Below are 11,816 nucleotides of genomic sequence, written 5' to 3' on the forward strand. Positions count from 1 at the left end.
TGAGACATTATTACCTATCAATGGAGAAAGATTAGACAACACCACATGTAGATCATAATACAAGTTCACAATCAAAATAAAGAACACAAATTTTTACATGATTTGCAAAACTACCAAGTATGAGATTCTATGCATACAACGGACCTCATTATCAGACTCTATAACTCAAAAGTTGACATTATAAAAAGATCAAACTTGTCGTTTATATCCAATTTCTAATAAATTGTTATAAACTCCTTTTCACTCTTCTATCCATGTGTTTACCGGGTTTATACCAATAAAAAGAATACATACATGTCTACACCAACACTAAAAGGAACATAAGAGAGCCTAAAAAGAACTTAAAATATGAAAGGAGATGTATATATAATTATAAAATCCGACAATTTTATATTATATATTACCAAGAAAGCTACATACATGGAGAAATATATGTGAAAATATCCCAGGTAATACATGAAAAAAGGGTTGGGTCTAAAACGAACCAATGAAACCATATTTCTTTAACCTGTGAAATACCAATGATAATAATAATAGTCAAAAAGAATTTTGGTGAAAATGAAATGAAATGGAAATATTGACATTTTTAGCCTTTGAAAATGATGATATATGTCACAATAAGCCTGCTTCAAAGAGGTTTCTCCTTCTTAGGGTTTCATCTACCAATTTGAATGTTTTCTTCACAAGTTTCTGGTCAAGAGCAGTGGTTCTGTAGATCTTGAACACACGATCCTGGTGGTCACATGTCACGTTCTGATAGTACAACTCTTCAAATTTCTTCTTCACAAACCTACAAAAAATAAAAAAAAAAAAATTGTTTTTGGATAATTGGATTAAATAGATTTTGAGAAAAATAAAAGTAGAATCTTGAAATAAATGCTATGCTTACTCATATGCATGTTCAACTTGTTGCTTTCCTGTTGAAACTGGCTGATAATCTTTGAACCAATCACATACGTTCAGGGGCACCTAACAAATCAACTCTACAATCTCAGACCAAAAATTAAAATTCTTTTTTTTTTTTTTAGTTGAAGTACCACTTACTTTTGAAACCTTTTTCTCGAAAATGTCAAACTTGTTTAAAAACAGCATGAAAGACGTTTTCTGCATATACACATTATTAATTAATATTGCCTTGAGTTATACTAATAACAAGACGAATCAAAATATATTGATATTTTTTTACCTCAAAACATTTTTGTTTGAGGACCCATTCAAAGAGTTCTTTCGTCTCCATCATTCTGTTCCTGTTTTCATCTTCAAACAACGTTTGATCATACCTACTCAAAAAAAAATGTAATGCAAAAAGACGTAAATGCCCTTGTAGTTCAAAAATAACAAACTCAGATAATAATAATAATAATAATCTTACTCGCTAATAGCAGCGCAAAATATGACAGCTGTAACACCTTCAAATAAATGAATCCACTTCCTTCGCTCGTTTCTCTGCCCTCCGACATCAAAAAGTCTATATACTTCCCCGCTTTTTTTGTTCTCCCCAACAGGGCTACATTCGTCCAATTATTTGTATCACATTAATAATGGATTTACATTTACAATATCAAAGAGGGGTATTTTGGTCTTTTACCTGAACTGGATTTCTACAACACCGGTTGTACGAACACGCGCATGGAGAACATCCTCCTGCTCATAAATAAACTCGTTAACAAATAAATTAAACTTTAATTATAGCAGTGAAAATTGTATAATGTGATTTGTTAGATACCTTGGTAGGAATATAATTTGGATCTGATAATCTCTGCAAATTTTCCATGAAATAATCAGCACAATCTGGAACTTGAAGTTCATTCCCACGAGCATATGTTTCCTAAAATGCACAAATTGTAACAATTAGGGTTTGTTTTGTTGGGATTGAATGGAATGAGTGATTACATTTCGTTTCAATTATTTATCTGTTTTCAGAGATACCTGTATAGCTGGATCTTTCCATATCTTTAAAATCTCCTCAACGAGTTCTTCAGTAAGACGTGGATAATCCAATCTCCCTCCAATTTCCGATAGTTTCTCTCCAATTTCCTATTACACAAAAAGTTTAATTCTCCAATTTCCTATTATATTATCGAAAATCTACTGAATTATAGTATATAATAATGGGGATTTTTCAAAGTACCTTATTGTCAACAGATAAGCCATACTTTGAAGCGTCTCCTTCACTTAGAGCCAATTCTTTTGCTCCATCGTGTAAAATCTATTTAACACATGTCAAAATTCACATCAATGGAATATAACCAAGGCATTCTCAAATCTCAACATCACAAAGATTCAGACAATTTTTAATTTTTAAATTTTAACACACATGTTTCTGTTTCTGTTTACAATTTGTCAAAACAAAGGAATATAAAACCTAAACACACCCTTTCAAGTATTGCATACTTTTATTGTCTGATAGACATTTGCATGGATGACTGAGGTGTAGCTCTGAAGCTCTCTCTCATCAAAGCCAGTTTGAAACAGTAGTTTTATCTGCCAAAAAATAAAAAATAAATAAGGTTTCTCCACCCTTTAAAATACATAGATAAAGATAATATTTATAAATAGATTTGCATAATGATTAATGATATGCTACCTGTTTGAAAATAGTAGACTTCCCTGATTCTCCCGCACCTTAACAAAAAACATTGAATTATAGGATTAAATGCAAGAAATAGCAAGGTAGTATTTTCACTTATTTGTTTATTATATTTATATTTATATTTATACCAAGTAATAGAAGTTTCTGAATATGTTTCTCTGCCTTTGTTTCTTGCTCAATGCGCCTTTCTATTTCTGCAGCCTGAAAAGTGAAAAACATAACATTAATTTTGTCAAATTGAATCATATATGTGGAGTCAAAGATTGTCTCTGAAAATTCCAAAAGTGCCCTTATGGAGACAGGGTGACTCCAGACACTAACAGTTATATTACAGTTGAAAGGGCAAATTCACTACCTGCACATTTTCTTCTGTGTTAGCTTGATTACCACGTTTGTGTCTACTGCAGAGTAAGCCCATGTTCTTAACTGCAGTTTTTATACCAACTTAGATTCAAGTTGCATTTTTCATCAGAAGATTTGTTGAATATTATGATGCTTCTAGAATACAAACTTCACCTGAAATCAACCATTTGTCACGATGAATTTGAAAATTTATGAATGAATCCAAAATATAAAAAATTTGCATCTTTTGTTTCTTTGCTATGATTCGCGAATTAGCTACTAAAATGAGAAACTTGTGAAGTGGGTGGTAATAATGGAAGAATCTATCATTTATGATGAGTGATTATCTACAAATTCTTTGTTCTAAAAGATTCACTTCACTATTGGATACAACTATGAACTCTTTAATTAAATAAAAATGCACACAGAAAGTAGTTACATTTCCGTATAAAAACAAAGGGATAATGAACATATGTTTTTTGTTAAGTTATGGACAATTGGTTAGTTGGATTTCACACTGCAAGTTTGGATCAATCTTAATATCCTCTAGGATCTGTATTGAAACAAATCATATGTAATTTAATGGAAATAAAGGATCTTACAAGAGTTCCCCAATTTAATCCAATCTTCCATTCTTTCCTAACCAATTCCTACCTAACATCTCTCAAAATACTCAGGTGCAAATTGCAGGTAATTAAACTTTCAAATTTCCTGAAAGAGAAACAGTTCAATTCTTGCCAAAACTGAAGTACTCTTTCCCTATAATGTTACGTAATACAATTGATTACTACTCATGTTGCAGGAAATGCAAAAAAACCTGATGAACTCAATTTTATAGCAGTCGCAAAGGAAAGGAAGTTAAAAAGGTACTTCAAATCAGGAAATCGCAAGTTTTATTGCATCGAACTAAAAATTATTCAGATTACCAAACGAAGTACTCAATTAAAACAACTTAAAGAGAAAAGCTAACTACAAACGCGTAAACACATCAACGATGACTGCAAAACCCCAGAAAACAAAATCATGTTAATATCCGTATGAAGAACAATGCCAATGTCTAGAAAATAAAGTTCATAGAAATACATTCAACGCGATAATTACGCTAACAAACGAACAAATTTCCCTTCGGAAATCATCAACTAAAAGCGGCGCTTCAAATAAAATGCGGAATCAAACAATTGCCAACAAAAAATAACATACAGAACCTAAACTTTAACAAGCTTTAAAAAATCGATTTGTACACAGAATCAAGCTGTCCATAGAGTGTATCTAGCAAGCAAAGACGCTAACCAAGATGAAACTGTAGGATCCACCGAAAGAGATGAAAGAGAGGAAGCTTCACAGTGATCTGTTCTTGAGAGAGAGAGAGAGAGAGAGAGAGAGAGAGAAAGAGAGAGGGTTGGAAGTCCCAAAGTGGAGTTTTTATGGAACCATAGTTAAGTTAAAGCTTTGACCATAGTTGTAGTAGAAGTCACTCCAAGCAAATGAAATTTATAAGCTAAATATTAGTTCTTTCTTCTAATGGTAAAATAATTAAAAGTTTGAGAAATTAAATTGCCTCTAATTATCCACTAACATTATGATTAGTCATCATTTTACCATTAAATTTAATTTGATTTATATATTTCTAATATATTTTTAATAAGATGGTTAAAAAAAATATGAAATTGTGACACTTATAATAATACTAGTGGATAGTAATATTTGTAGGCATAAAAGGTAAGAAGCAATTTAATTTATCTTAAAAGTTATAAGTTTAAGAAGTAGTCAATAGTTACAAATTTAGCAGATTTATTTGAATCAATGAGATACAACCCTAAATAAGTGAATCTAACTGGATAATAAAGATATCAGGGATGTCAAAACCGAGTCAAAAGATTTTAAAAGTAAGTGAATCTGATATATAAAAGAATATCAAACAATAAGTTGAGATACTATGTTAAAATAGAAAATTAAGTTACTGTTACTTTCTATTTTAAGCTTTATTCTCTGTTTTAATATGTCATAATTTGTACTTATTAAATTTTACACTTATGAATATGCTAAGTATATATATAAACAATATTATTTGTACTTTTTTTTATAATGTTAAATCACATTAGTTTAAGCGTCCGTTATATATTTTATGAATCTTAGGTTGCATCACTTTTGATTTTCTGTTCATTTAAATAATGAAAACAGTATTATTTCGTGGCAAAGTTAGTCGAGTCGGTTTTATGTTAAAAAATATTATTAAGTAAAACTGCAGTAACATATTGCTCAAAGACAAAAATGTAACGTTAATACAAATAAACCATTTTTAATGACCCTACATCCAACTTTCTAAAAGAAATATAGTAATCACAATCGGTATGTATAAAAACAAGAATGATGTGATGATATAATTATGAAATATGAAATAAATGATAAAACAAAAACAAATATGAAAGTTAGAACCCATAATAAAAACAATTAAATTAAATGTGTTTAACTTTATCCAAGTTGCGGACCAACAGATATTTTAATACGTTTTTTATTCGAATATTATTTTAATAAATAAATATAATCTTTTTTTTTTGAAACGGCTAACGATTTTATAAAAGGGGCAAACCTAGCAAGAAACTAGATGAGCCCTGCAAGAAAAAGTACAACAAAAAGATTACATGAGAAAAAAAAAAACAAGAAACATAGAAATACACCGCATTATAAATGAGCACATGGAGACACGATGATTCAAAATTTAACAAGTATAGTCGTTTAATTAAGATATCACACTAATCATATGATTATATAGAATGAAATGTTTTATTAAAGTAAAATAACACATTAACCCAACAAAGTATATTTCCAATGTGTCCACTGACAACTTTTTTGGTGATTTATGGAGATATAAAGTAGATGTCCATCTGTTTTTTTGTCATTGTTACCTGCTATAACAGGTTTTATAAGTCACATCAGCTTTGTTGTATGTTTTTTATTTAAAATAATCATTTTCACAACATTTTCCATGGAAAGGTGTTGATCTAGTGCACCTGAGATACACAATCAAGCAATGTGCATCAGTTGCACTATCTCTTCTTCAATATCCTTGTATCTCATCAGCTACAAATCAAACACCTCTGTCGTCCATTCTTCTCTCGCCATCGATTGAATCCACCGTGGCATGTCCAGATTCCCACTATTGTCCACCATGGATGGGCATTTTCTAGAGAGAAGTTCCACTAACACGACCCCAAAAGAGTAGACATCGAATTTCTGGGTGGGCCTACGGTTGTTGTCGGCGGTTTAGGTGCACGGTAGACGGCGGATTGTGGGGCGGCAGTTGGAGGGGTGAAGGAGGAGAGGTCGCGGTCGGAGACACATGCGTTGTCGGATTTGTCGTGGAGCATGTTTGTGGATTTGATGTTGACGTGGATGAGTTTAACGGAGGTGTCGGTCGTATGAATGAAAGCTAGCCCTCTGGCTGCTCTGACTGCTATCTTGAGCATTGTTGACCAGTCCAATGGTGTTCTTCTTGGCCCAGGTTTCCTATTTCATATATAGCACATCAAATACATTATTGAATTTTAATTCCTTTTATTTTGTAATCATCAAATTCATTATTCTAAACCCAAAAATTGGTTATATTCCTTTCTTGATTTTGAGTTTTTAGTTTTTAGACCAACAATGGAGATGATTACATGCCTACCAGAAAATTCAACGAAGGTCATAAAATATGTGTTATCATACCAGTAGGTTCAAGGGGAAAGAAAGTATTAGTGTTTTTGTGAGTTTAATTGTTTTGAATAAAAAAATACAACAAAGTTGATATGGCTTATAAAACTTTTTATAACAGGTAGCAGTAACCAAAAAAAGCAAGTAAACATCTATTTTATGCCCCTATAAAGCACAAAAAAAGGTTTGGGGGTTGAATGGGCAAATTCGAAATACCTTGTTGGGCTAATGTGTCATTGTTCCTATTATTAACCCCAAAATACGTTACAGTGATATCAAGCCACTAACCCAAAATACCTTTTTAACCAATATAATTGTTTAATTAACTTATCGTGTATCAACACTATCATCTTTTAATATATTACTAAAATTATTTTGTAATTTTATATAAAGAAATATATAGGGTTAATGTTAGTGTAGCGTCAAAAACTATTGGATTTGTACTTATTTGGTCATCAAACTTATTTTATAGTATTATATCCTTAAAATGATATATGATCTATTGAATGAGACAACGATTATATTTGTCTTCGATTTATTGGTCATAGTGCTTAAGGACCTAATTAAGTAGCTTACTCTTATCCACCTAAGTGCAACTTCGACTTAGCTTATTAAAGAAGACTCTCCCGACCCCACCTGACAGACTGACAAACCCTTGGTACATACGCAACATTTCTTCATTCCATTTTACCTCACGGCCTGAAATCGAAGAACCCTATATTAAACCACCAAAAGGGCTTCTTCCTCTAGTCGAAACTCCAGGACGAACTATGATCTAAAGATATATGTTAACCTAACTGCTAAAATATATTGTTATTCTCTTGTCGTAATAGAGTGAAAGAAAGAATGTTATGAAGCTTCGAAAATCATGCTCGATGATTTTTCAACTGTCCATATTGACTAGTAAGTTAATAAAAAGTACTTTTGATGCATTGATTTGTTATATTGTTCATACAAGAAAACCCTAATTTTGTCTTTTTGTTCTACATTGTAGCAGAAAGCATTGTGATTACTTTGAATAGCTTGATTAACCACCACCTGGATGTATAGTACAAGAATATGATAAGGAAAATGAAGTATAATCTTAACACTAAGGAAGAGTTGTGTCTAATGCAAAAGTTTAGATTAAACTGAAGGAGGTCGAAAAACTAAGGATTGATAACTAGGTGAAGCGTAAGATGGAGATTCTAGATCTGAAATCAGATGTAAATACATTTTAGACTAAACTGAAATAGGATCAAATGGTTGTGTTTATCATTGTTTGTGTTTTTGTTACATTGTTTTCAAGATTTGAATGTGTGGTGAAATGGGGGTAATTGGGGTTGGCTTGTATAGTTTTGGGAGGTATTAATGTTATTTTGTAATGGGGCTCAATGGAAGGGAACAATGTGTGTATGTGTGTGTGTGGAAGTACTTAATTGATGGTTGGTAGTGTTGTAGCAGTTATTTGTCAGTGTCATATTGGTTTGGCTGTAAAAAAGGCTTTTTGTACATCAAGAAGTAAGAATATATAATGGAAAAGTCCTAAAGATCCGCAACAAGATTCCTTTTGGTGTAATATTCATTGTGTTTTGTACTTTATTTGTGTATTTATTATAATCTTTGTTGTAGTTCACGAATAATGCAGTTTGAACCCATAATGGGAATGTTTTTGTACTTATAGACTCGAAAAAAAAATACAAACACTAAAATAGAAAATTAAACACCAACTTCCATATATAACACTAGGGTTTACAACCATGTAATTACATGTAATAATTCACTTCCAAAACTGAACCAATGTTTTCAAATCCATTTATTACACCATCATGCAACTACACAATACAAATTATTCTAGGTTTAGTGGTTTATTAGTTGAGTTTTCTTCTTCATCTTTATCACCAACTTGTCTACCTAATTTATGTTTTATAATTATCTCACTCTTCCTCATATGCTTAAAAATGGTATGTAGTGACTTTATTTAAGTCACTTTAGTTTGGTTTCAACCTACAAATCATCAATTTGAACATCCATTGCAACATCTATCACCTTGTCATCCACCGCAACCTGCTTTATCACCTCATCATTTTACAACCTTCCATCCACCCATTTTAAGTCCATCAAAACACATAAAGCTTACTAAAGTAGTTTTTTCCATTCGACGTTGCCAATACATCCATCTTCACAGTGGATCATGGATTTAATAGTCCCATCTCTTTTGTATATAAGCCAAGACTAGCACAATGGTCACCAAAGGTACCCTTAATAAGATATAAATCCTATTTTCTGGTCCTCCTACATTGCTTAGGACTAACCTTAATTCCAAACTCTTTAATAACATCCAATCTTAGTTGCCAAATATTCATTTTTTCTATATATAATATTTCCTTAATATCTTAACTAGCAATCCATGAGTAAGTTACAGTTGAACCTAACTAGAAGTTCCTAGCACAACTATGATCAAGCTTAAAATATTTTGTATGGAAAGATTCTTCATCATCCATATATGAAGCCTATATCATGAACGTGCATTCACACTTCCAACACTTCACCAAAAATTTGTTAGTATCATTCGTTTGTAACAAGGTTGGTACCCATTAGCAACAACATAGTTTCATAACATGAATTTCATTTGTTTTGGGTCTTGAAATAGCATCCAAAAAATAGGCTTATGTTTTTCTAGTGTTAGGACCCACTTAAGATTGAACGAACTTGGACAATAAATACGGTCTCACCTTTCATTTCTATATTGTCATCATCATTATCAATGTTTTTTTTTTCTCCACTACTTTTTTGGGTTGTTGAACAACATACAATCATACAACTTACTTAGGAATTCACCAAGTTTTGTCTCGTTCAAACTATTAATTCTATCTTTTACTTCAAGATCAACATCCCAGTTATGTGATAAGTAGGCACCATGCCCTTCACCTACGATTACTAAATGATGTTCATCTGGACTAACTACTTCGTCCTTGTCCTCTTCAAACCATTACTGTAAATCCATATCAAAATAGTCAACATAATTGGATATGCTCTCACCTAATAGGTACATAATTTTCTATAAAATATGCATAATATATTTCATTTTTTGTTGGTGGAAGACCAAAATACAAATGTTCATTAGGGACACAATAGTAAAGTTTTTCATAGGTTTCTTGCCTGAAACGTTCAAGGAAGGACACACATTCACTAAAATCCATACCAACAAAGTCGTGGTTAGTAAATAAGAAGTTACTGCCATCAAAATAACTGAAAATGATAACGTACAAACACTTGTTAGAAGTTCATATCAACCTACAAATACATGGGCATCTAGATTAACATTCAACATTTTGCATATAAAACTTCTATGATTAGGAACACATCAATGGTATCATCAAGCAACTAATTTAGCCCTAACTAGAAAGTTTATTTCTTCTTTTAAGATCTCTGCGTAGATAAATGAGAATGATTTGATATTAACAAGATTTAAGGGCCATACTATTTTACAAGGGTTAATGTTATATGTGGAATCACTCATTCGGACAGTTAATTGCCGATTGGTTAAGCTGTTGACATCCAAAGGAAGATGTAACATTAGAATCTTTCGTGGCAGAAAACTATGGATAGAGATCACCTTCTCCGCTCTACGCTGACTTGGTCAAGGTACTAAAATAAAGTAAAGAAGATCATTGAAATCAGTGTCGTTTTCTGAGGTCAAAATTAAAGGAAGATAATTACTACTCTATTGATCATCTTCTCTCTCGATGTCATCCTTATCTAGGTACAAAAAGGACATTACGAGATATCTCCAAAATTTGATGTACTTCGTGCAGGACACATTTCATGTTTGCCGAATTTAAAAATTGTCGCCTTTGCATCCAAACACTTCACGGCGGCGCCCATTGTCATGGAACAATCAAAAAAATTAACGACATAACCACATAAACAATGTTACCGAGTAACCATTTTAATTTTCAAGTAATTATTTACTGACATGTTTTTTTTAGGAAATCATAACACTAAAAAATAAATTTAAGGATCAAATTGAGACGAAACCAATAATTTTTGGTTCTACAAAAACATTAACCTAGAATAAGTTAGATATTATTTAAATTAGGGATTTTCTAAAAAGAAATTAAATATCCTCCTATTTTTATTTTTAATTATTTCCTACTCATTTCAAATGATGACAAGTGTTCAAAAATATAATTAATTTTATCAAAATACGACGTATATTATCATTTCATATGAGAAGAAAATAAGTAGTAATAAAAAATAAAATGATACTCCCTCCGTCCCAAATTGATAGTCCACTTTTGATTTTTGAAGTCTTTTTTCTTCAACTTTGACCTTAAATAGTTTTATTTGTGTTATATATTACTTGATAAAACTTATAACAATGAAAAAACATTTAAAATATAATCCATTCATATATTTTGCATCAAGTATTATCTATAAAAAACAAAAATATTTAAGGTCAAAATTGAAGGAAAAAGACTTCAAAAGTCAAAAGTGGACTATCAATTTGGGACGGAGGTAGTATTTAGTTTCTATTTTCTAAATATTTAATCTAAAATACGTGACTTAACACATCAATCCCACAAGAAATTAGTAAAGGAATTTAACATGACGCAAATTCTCTCCTTTTTTGTCTGTGTACGGATATTTGGTCAAATGTTTTGAAAATGTGTGTAAGAACTAGGAGACGATTCAGCAAAGACAAAATACAAGTCAAAGAAAAATAAACAAATACAAGTTGAAAACTATATCCTCTTGGTCACCTTTCACACACATTCTTTTTTATATATAAAATGATTCATGCACAACTAATGCATTATTAATTTTTTAATTTCAGTTTATCGTCATGCAAAGCATATTGTAATTTTCTTCTTGGAAAATATTTTGCATATTAGTGATATTTTAAAATTCAATTAACAAAATTTATTATTCCTCAATTTTATTTTTTAAATCATACTATATGTAACTATTAGTGTATATAAAAGCTTGGAGCTGATAAAAAAATAAGAACACAACATAACAATCGGTGTATTTAGAAGCTTAAAGTTAGTAAAAAAATGACACAACCTGCTGACCTAATATAATAATTAACCGATTTGTTAAAAATTTTAACTCATCTAATTAAATTGGTCAACTCGTTTAATTAAACAAGTTTAATATACTTGAAATTTTCAACATAACTATAACTAGGCCTGACAATGAAGCG

General features: G+C 31.0%; 1 protein-coding gene and 1 pseudogene across 2 annotated transcripts; both read right to left on the bottom strand.

The window, feature by feature from the left end:
- Positions 1-367: 367 nt before the first annotated feature.
- LOC111880570 (guanine nucleotide-binding protein alpha-1 subunit) lies at positions 368-4,384 on the bottom strand. 2 transcript variants are annotated; one of them, XM_023877002.3, is made up of 14 exons: positions 4,226-4,384; positions 2,949-3,109; positions 2,722-2,794; positions 2,588-2,625; positions 2,395-2,484; positions 2,132-2,209; positions 1,930-2,037; positions 1,727-1,828; positions 1,589-1,644; positions 1,373-1,507; positions 1,187-1,280; positions 1,045-1,104; positions 890-969; positions 368-790 (listed from the first exon to the last, which is right to left on the bottom strand). In XM_023877002.3, the coding sequence occupies exons 2-14, from the start codon at positions 3,009-3,011 to the stop codon at positions 613-615; spliced, it is 1,155 nt and encodes a 384-aa protein (XP_023732770.1). In that variant the 5' UTR covers positions 3,012-3,109; positions 4,226-4,384; the 3' UTR covers positions 368-612. The 2 variants fall into 2 exon arrangements, with proteins under 2 accessions (XP_023732770.1, XP_023732769.1); XM_023877001.3 differs by having other exon boundaries at positions 4,177-4,333.
- A 1,575-nt stretch (positions 4,385-5,959) lies between these two features.
- On the bottom strand, positions 5,960-10,495 carry LOC111880593 (probable leucine-rich repeat receptor-like protein kinase At1g68400; annotated as a pseudogene).
- Positions 10,496-11,816: the final 1,321 nt, after the last annotated feature.

Source organism: Lactuca sativa, chromosome 5, assembly GCF_002870075.4.
Source record: "Lactuca sativa cultivar Salinas chromosome 5, Lsat_Salinas_v11, whole genome shotgun sequence".
NCBI classification, from domain to species: Eukaryota; Viridiplantae; Streptophyta; class Magnoliopsida; order Asterales; family Asteraceae; genus Lactuca; species Lactuca sativa.